This window comes from Erinaceus europaeus, chromosome 4 (genome assembly GCF_950295315.1).
Source record: "Erinaceus europaeus chromosome 4, mEriEur2.1, whole genome shotgun sequence".
NCBI classification, from domain to species: Eukaryota; Metazoa; Chordata; class Mammalia; order Eulipotyphla; family Erinaceidae; genus Erinaceus; species Erinaceus europaeus.
The window spans coordinates 87,388,994-87,408,332 of record NC_080165.1 but is presented as its reverse complement, the minus strand read 5'-3'; the positions used below and the strand labels follow the sequence as shown (position 1 = coordinate 87,408,332).

Genomic DNA, 19,339 nt, shown 5'->3' with positions numbered 1-19,339 from the left:
CATCACTATGTAATTTGTTGAATTAACAGGCTCCTCATTACTAAATCATGTTTTGTGTCTGGGATTAAATTTAAATTATAAAAATGAGTGACTTTAAAAATCACCCCAAATTTCAGTTTGCAAGTCGATTAAGATGTCACAAAATTGCTTTTTTATTTAAGATTTTGTTTTTAATATTTTACTTATTAATTTATTGGATAGAGACAGAGAGAAACTGAGATGGAAGGAGGAGATGATAGATAGATAGATAGATAAGATAGATTTGAGCAGTATCATAGAATTGTTGATCTTGATTTACAAGTAATTCTAATTAAGGCTTCTACCATGCTAAAAACTCTCTTCTTCATATGCCTTTACAGAGATTTGAGAAAAATTAATGTTTGCCATTTTGTTATTTGCATTCTGGGCCAATTTATATAGCATTTTCTTTTTGTTATTGTTTAATAACACCTCTTAGTTAGTGTTATATCCTGAAACCTGAACCCTTAAAGATAATCTCCAAGTCTTTGGAAAAATTAATTATAAATTAATATAGTTAATAGTATTACGCATGAGTAAAATTATAGTTACTTTAATAATTATCAGTGTCATCTACCATATTTCTCACTTGCCATCTCATTAAAATTTTCAATATATTAACAACTTCAGTCAATATTTCCATAGCAACTGAGTACATCTAAAGAAAACTAGTATATTTGGGAGCTACTCTGTTCCCTGATCCAGCTTCATAGTCCTATTTCCAGCCATGACATCATCTCCCCAGACAATAACTTGGATCCACCTGCATATCAGATTTCAGTTTCAGGATAAAAAAAAAAAAAGAAAAAATAGTAAAGCCACAGGCCCTTTGGAATATAACTAAAATATACCTACTAGCTATCTATAAAACAGAGACCTCCCGCCCCCCCCCCCCCCCCCCGCCCCAACTCTTCCTCTGCACTATTCCAGCCTTTAGGTCCATGATTGCTCAACAATTTGTTTGGCTTTGTATGTTAACTCTTTTTTCAGCCACCAGGTTCCAGATGCTACCAGTATGCCTACCAGAATTCCCTGGACAGACAACCCCACTAAAATATCCTGGAGCGAGCTCCAATACCCCAGAACCCTGCCCCACTAGGGAAAGAGGGAGACAGGCTGGGAGTATGGATCAACCAGTCAATGACCATGTTCAGCAGGAAAGCAATTACAGAAGCCAGACCTTTCACCTTCTGCATCCCACAATGACCTTGGGTCCATACTCCCAGAGGGTTAAAGAATAGGAAAGCTATCAAGGGAGGGGATGGGATACGGAGTTCTGGTGGTGGGAATTGTGCGGAGTTGTGCCCCTCTTATCCTGTGGTTTTTGTCAGTGTTTCCTTTTTATAAGTAAAATTAAAAAAAGAAAAAAGAAGAAAAATAGTATATATAAAATAAAATCTTAAATAAAAAAGGAATCTTGTGACATCTTAATAGATTTCAAACTAAAATTAGAGGTGATTCTTAAAGTCTCTCTCTCTCTATATATATATATATATACATATATATATATATGTACTATTTTTTATACCAGAACTCTCTTCAGTTCCAGCTTATGATGGGGTACAGATAACTGAACCTGGCAGCTTTGTTGTACAAGGCGTGAAAGTTTATTTGCATAAATATTATTCTATCTCCCCCACCCTATATATGCACTATACAATTGAATACATGTTTCAAAGTGAAGCCTCCAGGTATGCCAACAAAGTTTTAACAAATGTATTACTCAAGTATATCATTGCTTTACATTTGTGTGGGTAGTATAGTATGTGTTCTCTGTTATATAGTTTTAATTCTATGGTAAGATTTCATATTCATTTTTTCTAGCAATTTTTACTATACTTTCACCATCTTTTTTTAATAATGTTATTTTACTACTTTTCATAGAAAGATTTGGCAATGTTGGAGCTTTGTTAAGTTTTATATAGTTCATAAACATAGTGACTTGCTCTGTTCCATATCATCTATTATACCTTGAATCCTTGACCTGCCATTATAAAACATGTAACCTCTATTGTCTTCTGCTTATACCTTCTTCCTTAATTCAGAATGTATCTATTTACCTGACAATTTGATTTTCACATTAGTAGAGTTTTTTTTGCTGTTAGCACACTATTATACTTAAATTTGGATTTGTGTTGCCTATGTGACTTAAAAAATTCTATACTAGGATAAGGTTTTAAAACTTAAAGTTATTATGATCAAAATATTTCAAAGTATAGTTACTAAGATAAGATAAAGAATATGTGCAATAGCAAACTATGATTTATAGATCAGATTTAACCAAAACAAAAATAGTCATGACCAGATACTTTTCCAAAGTCAAGATGATGAAAACAGGCTAACCTCAATGGAAGGAGATAAATAAAATGACAACCATTGATTCTAGACAGTGCTTATAAATTTGAGTAACTAGGATGGGACCTGGTAATTTGTAACACAGAAAAAATTCTTTTAATATAAGACTTTTCTTTCCATTATGTATATAACTTCTCTCATTTGTTCATTTGCATACTTTAGTAGTAATAACATTCTAGTCAAATAGCATTATCATTTATATAAACATCGTTTTATTGTTGCCTATCCAATTACTACATCTTTCTTTGTCATACACCCTGTCACAATATATTTGGAAATTATATAAATAATTCTTTCTGCTTCTTTTTAATTTTGGATAATCAGTGACTATAATGAAGACAAATTAGATTATACTCTTCTTGCTATGTCTCTAAAATAACTTACAAAATAATATTCCCACATGGAAGATGTTTCTTACAGTGAGTTCCCTGTAATATTAAGTAGCCACAATGCTCTGTTAGGAGAGCTCCAGAGTTCAATATGGATATAAATGCCACATAAACCATACCCTCCTCACAAGGTCAAAATGCTTATTAGGATAACAAGTTGTCACACTAAGCCTTCGAGTATAAACACCCACTTAATCACTCTTTTTCTGCATAGTACAAATATGTCTGATTATAAAATGTCAAATAACACCTTTTAGTAAGATGTACAAAAGTTCTTAGTGACAAACAGTTCAGGAATTACTGACAAAAACTCTGATTAAATAGAGTAAATAATTGGTAGTGCCCAAGAAAATTAAGTAACTATGACTAAGGATGAGCTATAGTTAGTATATATAACTGAAGCTCTCTAAATTAAAATTGAATGATTATGTCTCATTTATAAGTTATAATTTGTCATCTGAATTCCTAAGTACCGCTCAGTCTAATAGAAACCAGATACTGAATCCTTTATACTTCTCCCTGTATTACAGTCAAATTGTGGAAAGACTAGGTAGGAATATGGGGAGAGATAGGTAATAGAGGGAAAAGAAAAAAAGAAAGTGAAATTTTTACAAAGCAGCAGGTCACAGTATATATATATATATATATATATAACTATATATATATATAACTATATATATATATATAGTTATATATATATATAACTATATATATATATATAACTATATATATATATTTGAGTTATATATATATATATAACTCAAATGTATATTGCAGCTGTCTATTGGTTGTTTCTCATTTAAGTAAAAGCCAGTGTGTTAGCAAAAATATCTGATTTTTGAATTTTTTTTCCTTGGTGTTAAAAGTTGACTTCATGTACTTTAGCATTTTCCTTTGAAAAATATTTTTGTCTCAAAAAATGTTCTCTTAAAGAAAAAATTCATAATTAACTCAAGGCCTTAGCCTTTAACTCATAAGATACTTGAGGAGAAACGATCCATTTCGCTTTTATGTGGTAAAGGGATAATGACTGAGCTTAGTGAAAAGAAAACTCACTTTATGCATGCAAAAGATTAGGGTTGTAGCTTCTACATATCAAGAGCTGTGCATCAAATATGGAGTGTTCTGTTATATAGAACACAGAGGAAATTTCAACTCCAACTAGCAGAATGAAACAGAGGCCAGAGTTTGTATATGCAACAGCAGGAATTTCCTAACTTGTACCTTGTAGATGGTTCTACATCCAAACTTCCACTTTAGGAGATTTCCCATGAGAGTCAGTGACTGATCCAGGGTTGGATAAAAAATAAAAAATAAAAAACTGGGGAAAAGCACTAATGTCATATTTATCTACAGGCCAGCCCTACTTGTGTGGCCACCTATACTGCCCAGTAGTTTGGCAGTTTTCCAGCACCCAAATGAGCTCACTATTAATTTATTCCAATCTCCAGTCACTACTTCAGAGGTCAGTAACTATTTGCAACTTTTATATTCTGCTTCTTGCTAGTTTGCCAAATGTTACTGCAACTTATTCCAAGTCTGTCTTTTAGTGGTGGTATCAACACAGATCTAGCTGACTCTACTGCAACTACTTTTTCATATGCACAGACTAAGTTTAAGCTCAGCCTCAACTGCACCCAAGAAAGCTTTCTTGCTTTTTCCTCTAGTCCTCTACCTATACTTGGAAAAAGTGTTTATTAGGAGCAGTGAGGCCCCAGTGATGAAAAAAAAAAATAGAAAGAACGAAAGAAAGAAAATCCAAGTTCAATACATAATTTGTTTCAAAAATATAAAGAACTAGAGTTCAAATAGAGTCCCAACAAGACCCTTTGCAAAAAGCATTTATAAAGGCAACATAAAATAGCAGTGAATAGCTTGACATCTGCATCCAGTTCTTCCAGTTACAAGAAATAAGACTTTGGCCACAAATTACTTGATATCTCAGGTTCTGACTTTCTCATCTATAAAATCGAATACTTTTGTGAGAATTAAATATGTTAGCACTATAATGGTACTAGTAAAACAGCATGATAGCTCACCTAGAGCCCTGCCAACTTTCCCTTTCTCCCTCTGTCTCTTACTTCCTATAAAAGGTGACAGGAACAACGAAGCCTGGACAATACATACATACATACATAATATACACATGTATTTGTATACTATCTAACATATTATAACAGCTGAGAAAACAGTGAATTTCCAATAGAGTAGAAAGCATAAGATGTCTTAATCTTTAGGTTTATTATTTCACTTTGATGATTTGGTGTTTTATTGATATGAGTTGATAAATCTATACCAATAAATGGGCTGTTGTACCAGCATACTTAGATCTTCATTTTTGTCATATTATTATGTAATTTTTTAAATATTTATTAGTTATTGGATAGAGACAGAGAGAAATTGAAAGAAGAGGAGGCGATTAAGAGAGAAAGAGAGACCTGCAGCCACAGCTTCACAACTTGTGAAGCTTTCCCCCCACAGGTGGGGACTAGGGACTTGAACCTGGATCATAGCACACTGTAATGTGTGTACCACCACCTGTTCCCGCCATATTAGTTATGTAAATAGTTAAGTAAAGAGTACATCAGTTGTAGATAACAAAGAGGAAAGAGGTGCCAGGTGGTGGCACACCTAGTGAAGTGCACACATTACAATGTGTAAGGATCTGGATTCAAGTCCCTGGTCCCCACCTGCAGGGGGAAAGCTTCATGAGTGGTGAAGCAGGGCTACAGGTGTCTCTCTGTCTCTCCCTCTCTATCTCAATTTTTCTCTGTTTCTATCTAATAAATGAGTAAAATTAAAAAATAAAAATAGTGGAAAGAAATAATTTTGTATTCTGTGTTATTTAGAGGCTGGACAAATCAGCTCAGGGCAGATTAATTAAAAGAACCAAAGAAAAATGTTTTTTAATTTTTTCCCTTTTATTGGGGGATTAATGTTTTATATTTGACAGTGAATACAATAGTTTGTACATAAGAAAAATTATTAATAACATGTTATTAATATCTCCGGCAAACATGAGGGAAGGAACTCTATTTTGTCCTACACATAATCTTTTTGTTTGTTTAATTAAGGGAGGGTAAGTTAGAAAGGTTTAGCAAAGTAGGATGTTAGGATGTTTACCAATGAAAGATGCAAGACAAAGGCATGCAAATCAAGTTCCGCTTTCTCTTTTGATTGTTTCTCCCCTAGAATATCCTTATCTGAAAGAAATCTTCATTCCACCTCAAGGAATCTAGCTTTGCAATTAACCTTTACCAGAGACATATTTATAGGTGAGAGATTTCTTCTGCCCTACTGCTGTGACACAGCCAGTGAATAGTACTTTGGGAATTGATTAGCATACAGCTGAGGCTGAACTGTGAGAACATAATTAGCATATGGTTGAGGTCAGGCTGATAGACTTACATAAACCAAGTTATTAACCAAGTTATTTAACTTCCAAACGGCCAGAAATTGGAAGTACTCTGCTCCCTCTCCATACCAGGGCTTGGTTCCCCCAGGCCCCAACATGTCTGCTTTTCCTAGGATGTGTACAAGTATAGCAGAAATCTGGTAACTACTTTTGGAGTCTTGGGCTTGGCCTAGTCTTACCACTGCTAATAATTGCCTATTTTGCTGTATTTAAAATATACCATTCTCTGAGATGTAATAAATCTCAATTGCTTTAAGCCAGCACCTAGTTGTGCTCCCAAGAAGTTTTTTTTTTTTTTTTCATTTAAAATACCCTACATTGAATATCGGTCCATTTTTTTTCTCACCAATGAACTTGAAGTAATAATTGCCTAATGTCAAATATCTTAACTATATCAATAGATTCAACACAATATTTCAAATAGATCCTTATAACAATTTTTGGAATTTTCTTCTTCTGTAAAACAAGTTTCCATAGACTCATACTAACCAAACCCCCCATCATGTTCAGTAGAAAAAGAATTTGGGAAGGAGGAAGAAGTGAATGGGCTTTGAGGGAGCATGATGGACCTAAGTGGTGGTATGTGTTTTGTAAACATCGCAAAAAGAGGAGAAATTGTACCCACTAAAAGCATCAAACCCCAAACAAATCATTTTTAATGGAGAAAATGAACACAACCTTTTTAGCAGACAATGGAGAAAGAAACAGATAAACACCTTTTTTTTTTTTTTAATTAGATGAGGTTTCTACCTTTATTTCTTGAATACAGCACACATAAATAATGAGTGGTAAAGTATTACTTTTGCTTTGGAATGTGTAGTAAGCATCCTGCACAAAATGTAAATCTTCATTCTAGGACGTTCCTTTAAAATCACAAAAGGTGTCATATTAGTTGCAACGACAGGAGCAGAGTTCTTACAGAGGCCCTATGCTTTACTGAAACTTGATTTCAAATTGTTCTTTGGCGTTTGAACTAAAGATTTTATTGTTATTATTGTTACTGTTGTTGGATAGGACAGAGAGAAATCAAGAGAGGAGGGGAAGAGACACATACACCTGCAGACCTGCTTCACCTCCTATGAAGAGACCCCCTGCAGGTGGGGAGCCTGGGTTCAAACCAGGATCCTTAAGCTGGTCACTTCGTGCCATGCACTTCATCTGCTGTGCAACCGCCCGGCCTCTGATAAATTACTTCTTAAAGTAGATAATTATAGACCATTTTTTATATGACAGTAGAGAACTTAAGAAATCTAAATGTTGATTTGATTATGTCAGTACTTGGTTTCCAAATTTAGTTAGTAACTTTATCACAACAAAAATTCAGTAATTATCATCTTAATGGTTTAAGTATGCTACAAATTAAAAACAAAAATGCATATTTCCCAATTAAATACACTACATATGTGTGCGTGTTTTGTTTTTGAGAAGCCAAGGTCTTGCTCGTGTGTGACTTCACTTCTAGAACATTTTTTTGCCACTCAAAGAAATAGAGAGAGAGACAGAGAAACAGAGACCACAGCTTCAGTTTCCTCCAAAAGCATAGCACCTCCCATAAGGTACTGAGACTTCAACCTGTGTTGTGCGTATGGCAATGCAAGCTCCCTACAGCAAGCTAGTCGTCCAGCCTCATATTAAAAGACATTGAAAACCCAGAGTTGGCGGTAGTGCAGCAGGTTAAACGCAGGTGGCGCAAAGAGCAAGGACCCAGGAAAGGATCCCGATAAGCCCCCGGCTCCCCCACCTGCAGGGGCGTCGCTTCCACAGGCAGTGAAGCAGGTCTGCATGTGTCTATCTTTCTCTCCCCCTCTCTGTCTTCCCTTCCTCTCTCCATTTCTCTCTGTTCTATCCAGCAAGGACGACATCAATAACAATGACAATAACTACAAAAAAAAAAAGATTGAAAACCAATGTAACGAATATTTGGTAAGAAGGGTACCTTAAGCAGAAGATTCAGTACAATCTCACAGTTCATATATAGATTTTTGTGTAAATTTTGAATCAAACCCACAAATTCTCATCTGGCCTCAAGCCATAAGAGAAAACTACTTGTGAAAAGATCTGACTGTTGTCTAAAGGGAAAAAAATGTAAAATCTAGAAAAGTTAGTATACTTAAGACCAAATAGCATTCAATAGAAACGAAGTAATAATAACGATAGTAATAGTTATGAAGATAGTATCAAATTGGAAAATTCTATACTTAAACATGATACAAACAATACAAAATGCTCAAGGGTTAAATGATTTCCTACTCAGAGTTTAACAGTATATTCACCAAGATTTTCATCATGAATCAATATTTTTCAAAATTCACCACCATCATCCCCCCTCCCATTCACCCACTCCCCCCAAAAAAGTTGGCTTAAGAGGATAAGCACTTTGTGGTGGTGAGCAAAGCTGCCTTCCAAGAGATCCTCCTTTCAAAGGATCTTTTAGAGTGTCATGTCTTCACAACCAAATATCTTCTCAAATGTGTGTTATTACTTTGACCAACAATTAATTTCTCCTCTATAACAAGCAAGGACAGGGAACAGGTAATATCTGAAACGAGTTAAAATCATGGATTCATTTTAGGAATCTAACCAAATATATTAAAAAACACTTTTCAGCAGCACATCACAGAAAGATGTTGCTTTTGAGCACTCAAAGAGAAGGCTCATGGTTTCCTAAAGGCTTGGTCACAGACTTAAACTAATTTAGGACATACTGATGAGAAAAAAGAGTTCATCAACAGAGTAACTTGAAAATAGAGTCAATAAGTAGTCCGGGAGGTGGTGCAGTGGATAAAGTACTGGACTCTCAAGCATGAGGTCCTGAGTTCAATCCCCAGCCGCATATGTACCAGAGTGATTTCTGGCTCTTTCTCTCTCCTTCTATGTTTCTCATTAATAAATAAATAAAATCTTTAAAAAAAAATAGAAAAAGAAAATAGAGTGAATAAAATTCAAGGGTTTTTGTTTTGTCTTGGGGGTAGGGGATAGAGGAAAAAGTCATTTGCCTGATGTTACACAATTTAAGCAAAGTATCTGACAAAATTTGGTGTAGATCTCAAATATTAGGATGTCATAGATTTATGAAGATTCTAGCAGATGTTTACATGAGGATCCTCATGTAAACATAAAGATCTATATAGTATTACTTCATTATATCCTAACTATAGATCTGTATTGTGATCTACACTTTACAGATAAGGAAGCAATGGAATCATCTGTTTAAGAAAGTGCAGCTGGTTATGCAAAGCTGGCATTCATTCAATCTGAGACTAAATCTTTTACACTTAAATACTACTGTTATATTTAAAGAACAAATCCCTCTTTACTTTGAACAAAGAAAATATCTATAAAACATTAACCTTAGGACTATCTAATGGATGACCTTCACTTCTAGCACACTATAGAAATCTCCCATCGCAGAGCATCAAGTTTACTTTGAATGAGCCCTATACAATTTCCAAGTTGAACTCTCTCTTTCTTGTATTTGAAAATTACAGAAGCAACATCAGGTTAAAATTACCATTATTAGGGACTTTGAAGGGGAATGTAGATTATACTGGAAAGAGTTGTTCTACTCAAAGCTTATCTGTGATTAAAGGGCAGGGGGACAGCTCTGGCCTCAAGGCTTAGTGGTTAGTTATTTATGAGAACAAAATAGCAGACATACCTGCTCCTCCACTAAACTTTGCCTCTATGAGTCACAGGAACTTTGCCAGAGGAAAGTAAAGGTAACAAAGAAGAAGAAAAAAAAGTAATTTCAATTAACATCATCCTACCACTATTTCTCCCAGCTGCATTAACTAGAGAATATAATATGATCTCACTCAGAATTTCAGAAGTTCAACACAGTCATTAGTCATTTAAATGAAGATGACACTAATTTACAATGAGCAAGTCTAAAGTTGAACAAATATTGTTCTCCATAGTTGATCAATGTATTTGCATACATCTACACTGTTCCTTCCTATCCAGATATTTTTTTATTGACAATTGTAGTCTACTGCTAGTATTGTAATCTGAAGATGCTACTTCTCCCTGGATTTTAATAGGGATTTTTTAAAATTTCTATTTGAATAAAACAGTTTAAATGTATCAAATGAAACTGATTGTCTATGTACAATTTAAACATTTAACAGTATATCATATTTTGGTCACATTTTTACTTCATAAACTAAGTATCTTTAAAAGCATATCATAAATTAACTATGGCAAATGTTGACATATATAGGTATAATTTGAATTGAAACTGAAATGTATCTGAAACTATTATTGACTATACATCCAAAATTCATTTACCCACTTGTGTTGGGTATTTTCAGTTTTTTCCATAAGATCTACCCTCTACTTTGCTGATTTTTGTGGTCCCCACCAATAATATGTATATGGGACAGAAAAGTTTGATCTGAGTATTTATTTATTATTTATCTATTTACTGCTGAATACCTACAGGTTGGCTACATGAAATACTTCCTCACAGAGGCCAGAGTTTCCCCAGTACTTTTCCTTTGATTTCCCTTATACTTGACTTTGCCTCCAGAATTAGTGAACCTGCTGTCTCTATTTCTCCATTTAAAAAAAAAAAGACACAAAAAAGAGAAAGAAAGAAGGAATAAAACAAAGAAAGGAAAGGAAAGACAAGAAAAAGGAGGAAGAGAAGAAAAAAACACACACAAAAAAAACCTGTTCACAGCATTATAAAAACTATAACAATACTTAAAGTCTACTTAATAATCTAATTTGTGTACGATGTCTCTTTCTAATATCTTGATATACCACTAAAGATAAAAAAAAGAGGACAAAATATCTTTCATTATAACAAGAAATCAAAAATGTAAGAACAGCTGCCCTGATATGTAACCTATATAGTTATCAGAGTCCTGCATTCAAAAGGTCCCTGTGTTTATTCTATCATTATCATTAAATTCTTAAAATTTTTAACAAGGTGCTCTATAACGTCATTTTGCAATGAACTCCACAAATTATTTAGCAATTCCTTCCAAATATGGCACAAGTATTAGATACAAATTTCCCTTTATTGAGGTCACCTTATTCCAAATACTGTGCTTAAAATTGCATTTGATTAGCTCAATCTTCTCAGCATCAATGATGGTGCTTTTAACACAGTGCATTAAATAATAAGATTTGGTTATTTCCAAAAGACAACATTGTTTCTTCTGTGCAGATAAGTGCAGATACTTATTCTCCGTGAAAGGGTATATTATTGTGTAGATAGGGAATTTTTACTGTCTTCAAAATGAAAATGAAGATAAACGCATTTCTAGCTTAATTTCTATATCAACCAAACTTTTTAACTCTATAACAAGTTTTGGTTTCTAAAACTTTTTCCCTAATTATGTAAATCACTACCTTCTATTAGTAGATTCACAGTTTCTTTGTTTATAGATGGTTGTTGATGTTTCCTTTTCAACCACAATCATAAAGATTCTTCTTACTGATATACAAATTAACATTTTTCTCATTTTAAACGTGTACTACCTTAATACATTTGTTTCTAACTTTTTTTAGATTATTTTACTGCAATAATTTAGACAAAAATAATACAACAAATCATAGGTTATACTTGGCTACATGAATTCTTGTAAACAGCTCAGAAAAAAAGGCAGGTGGATCCTCCCATAATTTTTTCTTATCTTATTGTCATAATGTTAGGATCTATAGTTAGATTTTAAATACTCCAGTATGACATCAAAATGACAACAGATCTCCTTTCCTTCAAAATAAATAAACCAGTTGTCAGTGTTGACTGGTATGTTTTAAAGGGTATCTTAGCCAACGCTATTATTTTAAGAAGATGAGCAAACAGGGAAGTCCCACAGCCCAACCAATAAAATATGAACTTAAGGTGCAAAGAAGCACTCATAAATATTACTTAGAACAAGGAATTCATTGTTTCACTTCAACCTTTTCAGTGACTCCTCTGATCTCAGACCCTCTCTGTGCGTCAAGGAAGCCTCTTACTTTAACCTGTGGTCTTTTCAAGCTGAGCTACTACATTATTTATGACTATGAATGAGACTAGCCTGTCTGTATGTTCCTTGTACACACACACACACACACACACACACACACACACACACGAAGTCCCCTCTTCCCTTCCCTACTTTGGTATTTTAGTGTATAAGGATGAAAGGGTTTCCCCTTGTTTGGAGGTGATATGGTTGGAGATGTTGAATTAGCTGCTGTGTCAGTATGAAGTAGACTTGAGGATTTCCTAATACATCTTCCACCTGCACAACCCAAAAAGACTAGCCTTTAACTACCCATTTCATTCATTTTCATTCTTTCAAGTGCTTTCTTTCTTTTGATTTTTCAAGTGCTTTCTAAAAACGTTTTATGTCTTTCTCTTTCTTGTCCTTACTGTTTTTTGCTTCTAACAATAAACCTTGATCTCTTTATCCTCTTTCATCATGTTTTGCCAACTTAGAATGGGAAATGATTTGTCCATAGATTTCACATGAACATTAAATAAAACACTATATACGAAGACATTTTACAAACTAAAATGTATTGCATTTTTTATTAGTGCTGCTTTTGTTCAGTAATGCCTTTTTCTTTTCCCTTAACTTTCTCACTAAATTTTTATTATGTTATAAAATAGTAAAGGCAAAAACAATTAAACTCTGTCAATGGAATCCTCAGGGAAGTGAAGAGGTTTTTTTAAAAAAAAAAAAAAAAAAAGAAGAAGAAGAATGGGGTGGCAAAGAAAACAATTATAGGGGATGCCAACAGCCAGAGCAGTTCTGATGCCCTGGGGAGCTTTTCTCCTGATGGGTGGAGGCTGCAATTGGCACTTCATAACCTTTTCCTTCTTAACTAGAGAGAAAGCAGGAGACTGTACCTAAATGATCAAGCTGTAACTAATTGATTTTCAGCTAATCTAAGCCTGCAGCTATGAAGAAACTAGGACTAAAGGCAGACCCCAGGAAGGGTGGGGGCAGTATGAAGAGGGGTGCCAAGAGAGCCTGGGGCTAGAGAGACCATAGAATTAAAGAGGAAAGGCCAAAGGAAAATAAAATATGAGGAAAAAGGGTAAGGCGATGTTTTTGAAAAATTGAAAAATGCAAGGGAAGGAGCTGGAGGTTAAGTAGTCCCAAATCTTTCTATCTATTAAATTATCTATTCTACTTTATTTCCAGTGGCATTTCTTAGTACTTTTTAAAGTAGTTATTTGAGTATGATTATTAACACATGCAAAATAATATTTTAATGAAGCTCTAATTGTAACTGTCTCTGTAGCAAAGCCCATCATTTGACAGTGAAATAGTTTCAGTGGAGAACAAAAATCCCTTTGGTTAGTTTTCTGAATGCCAAAGGTTGTTGAAAAGGAGAGATAGAGGTCTCCAGTCTTATCAACTTCTTTTCTCTTCCAAAGTTAAATGTTTTAAAGAATGTTGTGTTACCCAATACTAGCATTTGTGATCCCAGGCATAATCCATGAATATGTACTATACTGATTTTGTAGTTATATTTCTCCTATCTCATCCATCCTACCTTAAAAAAAAAAAAAGAAAGAAAAGAAATCTTGCATGGGATTATAAGTGTGTTTATGTTACACAAGTGTTAATAGCCCTGTTGGAGAGACTACATAGATAAGCATCTGTAGGTAAATTTGTATATAAATTCCTTTCCATTGGGCATGTGTCTCAACCTAAAACAATAGTAAATATCATTGCTATCTTTCAAATCTGTCAAGAAAGATTTTTTTTCCAGTACCAAGAGTTCAATGATTCGACATAATAATGGAAGAAGAGTTAATTTTGTATTTGAAAGCACTATTTTGCTGCTTCACATATTAAAATGCTAAAAATATTGGTATAAAATATCACAGATTATTACATTTAAACATTTTCAGTATTGGAAATATATTCTTACATGCTTAAGATAAATTCTAGTAAATTCTACAAAATATTTGACTCCAAACTCATTGATCAGTGAAATAAGTCATTAATAAACAAAAAATTTTTCTTAAGAAATACAGATGTAGACAAAAGTCTGTTTCTTATGTTAACTGAAAGCTACAATGTATGTCATTTTATTTATATCATCAAGTAATCGAATAAAAATAGGATTTTAAAGACCTCCAGAATGCACTGCAAGTTTATCTTTATGTAAAAAAGAGATAGATATACCTTAAATATAGCAAATTAATTAATTAATTATCCTTTCATGTTCGTAATATATAACCTAACCATCAACACTTTTTGAAAAGAAATGATTGTAAGAACTTACCATCAATATATTTTTGTAACTAACAAAATAATGTGGTAATAGCTAAGCAAAAACTCCACTGATAATCAGGTTTTTATAGACAACAGAGTAGTCAACTATAAATATTACATGTAATGAAACTGACAAAACTTGGTCAAAGAATAAAGTAGAATGAAGTTTCTCTTCCCACATTTAGTAATGAATATATGTTTTTTCATTGTGAGCAAAATCAAATAATTTACAGATAAAAATTATGTGTGGTGTCAAAGTTATTTACACTCACCTTAAGGTCATTTATCTATATTGTGTTTCTTTTACTAAATTTTACTCTACCACTTCTGAACACAAAATTAATTTTACCATAAGTTTTTAAATAAATTATTTTAAACTGAGATTCTAAAACTGTACTTGATCAAAATTTTATGTTGAAGAATAGTATTTCTGAATGACTAAGTAACTGTAGAAAATCTATTATTTTGGTTTGAAAAATGATTAATGCAAGTATTTTTAAAAGATGTTACTACATCTTTTTGTATAATCCATCTTATAGAAAATGTCAACAGATACTTTCCACATACTTAAATATCCAGGAAACTTTCTCCAATCTTTTATCTATTACTAATTTGACCATTTACCCTTATACTCAACAAATGTATCTTTTAAGATACCAACAAAATAAAATACAATCCTGTTGAGTCTCATAAAAATGTGTGTTAAGTTGCAGATAACATGTATTGATGAATGGGACAGTAAGGTACAATGAAATTCTAACTTAGTTAATAATGACATCATATCTCTATCTCTTCTCAGTATAACTTGACCTATTTTGCTATGGAATAAATACAAAAGTTAAAGTTTTCACTAACTCATGATTGTTTGTAAGATTTAGATATATTAGAAAGAAAAGTTTAAAGACAATAAAATAAAATTGTGGTTCATATTTCCTCAGAGACTAGCAGGAAAACCTCACTTAGTATTAAAGTCAACTTGCCAGTAATTTTATGTGAACCATTTAGTTTGGAAGTATTAAATAAAAAACGCTGTAGTATGGAAAAACATAATAAGGATAAATCACAGATAGAAAAAGTTCATGTAAGGTAAAAAGAGATGACTGATTTTTTTTTCCTCTGGAGATTTATATTCAATATTGTGTTGTATGGTAAAATTAATAATTTTATTTTATAACATATTTATTAAGTTGCTTTGTTATTACAATCAAAAAGTCCATTGATTCAAAATATAAACACTAGTGATGGAAGTTGTTTTAGAAATCATTGAATAAAACTTTTTCAATATTTTTGACTTTCTTATTCTATATGTATTTATAAAAATAATACACCTATGTTCAAGTATTATAATTATCTTCTAAAGATCAAATTTTTCTGTGAATGGACAAAGTATTCAGTTACAATAAAGCATATTGTTAGGACAGATTCATCACTAAACTGAACTTTTAAATCTAAAACTACTATTTGTAGTTTTTACTATCTGTTATATTTTAAATATCCTTAGCAGATTTTTCAGTGATGTATTTTATGAATATATGGATCATATTAGACTGTAGTTTTTAACATATTGAAACCAATTTAAGGTATTAACGTTAATTAAACTTGAGAAAAATGCTACAAACAAAAATGTACCATTTGTAAGTCACTTATAGTAGGAAAAGGCTAGATAGTTTAGCATTAATCTATATTTTAATGCCTTAACAATCTCAAGTAAATCTGCTCATTAAAGGCAGGAAAATGGGTTTCTTGGACACCTGACTGGAGAAATCAATGATGACTAACTAAAACTTAATATTGAACAATTTTTTTTTGTCTAGAAATGTGAAATACTGATTCATTGCACACCGTATCTTTCAAGTTAGGATTGCTAAGGAAAAATTCACAGGTCATATTAAGAACTGTGCTATAAAAAGCTTTCATATATGAGGATCTCATCTACCTTTTAATTAAGAATATAATAAAGCAAGTTTAACTCCAAGTGGACTGAATTTTTAAAGCACATTTAATGAAGTCATTAAATGAAAATATTCTCAATTATTTAAAGTAAAATTGCAAATAAAACTTTCAAATTTTAAATATACCTGCTACTTTTTAATATCAAGATAGTGTATTTCATCTTTAGCCTACCAAAATGTTGCAAATAACATTTTTAACCCCTGTAAAAACTCATTGGTACATTCAGTACTACTGTAAGATAAAATATTGAGCACTAATTGAGCATCTAATATTGTTAATTATTCAAAAGAACTTTCACCGAGAAAAACATAATATTTAAAATTATTCTCTAACAATGTTGCTAAATAAAGTATCTTTTTTATTTTTACCTCAAGCAAAAGGGAAAATTTAGATAGGTAAAGACCATCTTCCTTCTGAGAAAATGATATATTTTAAGATTAAATTAGAATTTCCCTAAAACATTTCTTTATAAAATTTCAAAATTTCTTCTTGAAATTCATTGATAGTAATTTTTTACAGTATGATTTTATCTTAATTTCATATCAATATTTCACAGTACCTGCCTCTACTTTTACATAGCCCATAAGTAAACATATACCTACAAGTTTTTACATAACTAAACAATGAGATGGTTATAATTTCACTCCTATATTCTCATTTAAAAATACTTTATTTAAAAGTACTATTAAATTTTTTCCATAGGATAGCTATCCTTTTAAATTCTCTTTTTTGTGTGTGAACCACTACCTATTTATTCATATATCTAACCATTTAACAAGATCTGAAAATAACCAATTCAATCCAAATCACAAGTATTTAATTTTAGATGTTCACATTAATATGTACATATGAATTTGTAGCCTAAGGCAAAATCTTATATTGCATCAGTGAAGGAAAGGAAGCAGAAGCTCCAGAGGAGAATTATATAAAACGATTTTATATAAATATGACCACCTACCAGGTAACTACCATTAGGAAAATTTCCACTGAGTAATAACAGAGATAAACAAATAACTGAGCAACATACCTAAATTGACAAAACTCATGACCATGTCAGCATCATTCAGAAAGTTGGTATCATGAAGGCTGGCTAAAGGAGGACTTTGGGTGGTCAGAGGAGTCCGCGACAACTGTATACGACGAGGATACCCATTGGGAGAGGCTGGGTATCCCTTTCTTGTTCCTCTTGTTTCTCCTGCCAGGGATACCCTCACTGAGTATTCTGACTCTTCAGGATTTTCTTCATTAGCCATAGCATTGTATAGGTCCAGCATAAAGAGAGGTGCAGAGGAGGCTTGTTTTCCAGGTGAAAATGGTCTGGGTCTGTGAGGCAAGCCCAAGATAGAGAGAATTTCCCTTTGTATTTCCCGTCTTTCGTGGTTCCGTAGTCTTCTATAAATAAAACTGGAGTGAACATGATTGTCTCCCAGACCTCCTTTTGCATAACCCACTAGAACCCAGCAGCTCCAGAGGAAACCCACAATACCCCTAAGCAAAAATACAGTCAGATGCATTTTGGTTCAAAAGCAAAAGTTGATATCTTTAGTCCTTCTTGTCCTTAAAAAACAAACAAACAAAAAAAACTAAGTTCCTAGGAGGCACACTTTTTCAGTAGAAAAGAAAACAAAAACAAATTTACCTATTCTTCATGACAGTGACACTTCTGAACATAACAACCTCACTGATTTTCCTGCCCTATTTTAGATATTTTGGAATATGTCAAGAGTAGTTATTTTTAAGAAAGCTGAAACTCAAACTTCCAATTATCCACAGTTGTTGAGAGTTTTTGCTGCATTGATGCTGCAGAAGACGACTAATATTATTTGATCTGATGACCTATGCATTCCTATATGAATTTATGATAATCAGGCCTTTGGTATTTGAATTAAGGAATGTTGGTCTTCTGTTGAACTGTAGTTCCCAAAGTTATCTTCATTTACTCTTGAGTTCTTCTCAACCCTTGAGCTCTTTCCAAGATAAATCCTGATTTTTGAATCACAGATCTATGCTGATCTGCACCTTGGTGTTGGAATATATATTTGTCCGGCAGCTTGGTGATAATTTTAACATCTTTTGTGTCGCCTTAGTGTAAAATAAGAATCAAGGTTGTACTATTCAAGTAAATGTGTTTCCCTGAATTTACTTGAAAGCCTTCCTATAAATCCATTCAATCCCTTTCTCCTTCTTACTGTTAATTTCACTTCCAGCAGGCACAAATATACCAGCCCTCTTCAAGGGAGATCTAAAGAGTAATGTAAGCACAACCCTGCTGGGAAAGAAGAGGCTTCTCATTGTAATTTGAAACTGGTAAAGCAAAAAGAACTTAACCCTTTTGTGACCAGAAAAGCCTCCATTCTCACAAATTTTTATAGCCATGCATCTAACATAGCTCTGTGATGCATATGGCATGGAAGTTATAAGAGGAGAAAAACTCCAATTTTCAAGCAGTGACTGAAAATGTCACAAATTTAGCGGTGCATTTTTAAATTTTTTTTGGATCTTTCTTCTAATAATACACATTTAACACACTTCTCAGGTTGTTGCTAAACTAACATGATATGTCTCAGTTTTACATTTAGGGCTACTTCTTGTTTTTATAAGTTAGTCAATTTGCTTCTTAAAAAATAAAGAAGTTGTGAATAGAGGTTAATTTCTTAATGAGAACCATTTATTTTAAGAACAAAATATAGTAGGGACTTAATTACCAGTAAGCATTTTATCTCCCTAAAAAGTGATTATAATAATTTAAGAATGATGAGTGAATATCTCAGCTTTAAGGGTCTTTAAATAATGCAATTTTTTAAGCAAAGTATATATTACTATTTCCCTTATTAAATTGTCAGTTGCATGTACTCTTAAAATAAAGTGTTACAGTCCTTAACTTTCAACTTGTTTCAGCTAAAATATAATAAGATATACAAATTACTAAAGTTCTATAAGTTGTACTCAGTACTTTGATTTGTATTAACCGAAGAAAA

At 32.7% G+C, this 19,339-nt stretch overlaps 1 protein-coding gene across 1 annotated transcript in view; it reads right to left on the bottom strand.

Annotated features, from left to right (window-relative positions):
• BMP5 (bone morphogenetic protein 5) overlaps positions 1 to 18,612 on the bottom strand; it is a 133,847-nt gene extending 115,235 nt beyond the window's left edge. The window contains exon 1 of the mRNA XM_007516491.2: positions 17,389 to 18,612. Within this exon, the coding sequence (XP_007516553.1) occupies positions 17,389 to 17,875 (487 nt within the window). The 5' untranslated portion in view covers positions 17,876 to 18,612. The remainder of the gene's footprint in view (positions 1 to 17,388) is intronic.
• Between the last annotated feature and the right edge of the window lie 727 nt (positions 18,613 to 19,339).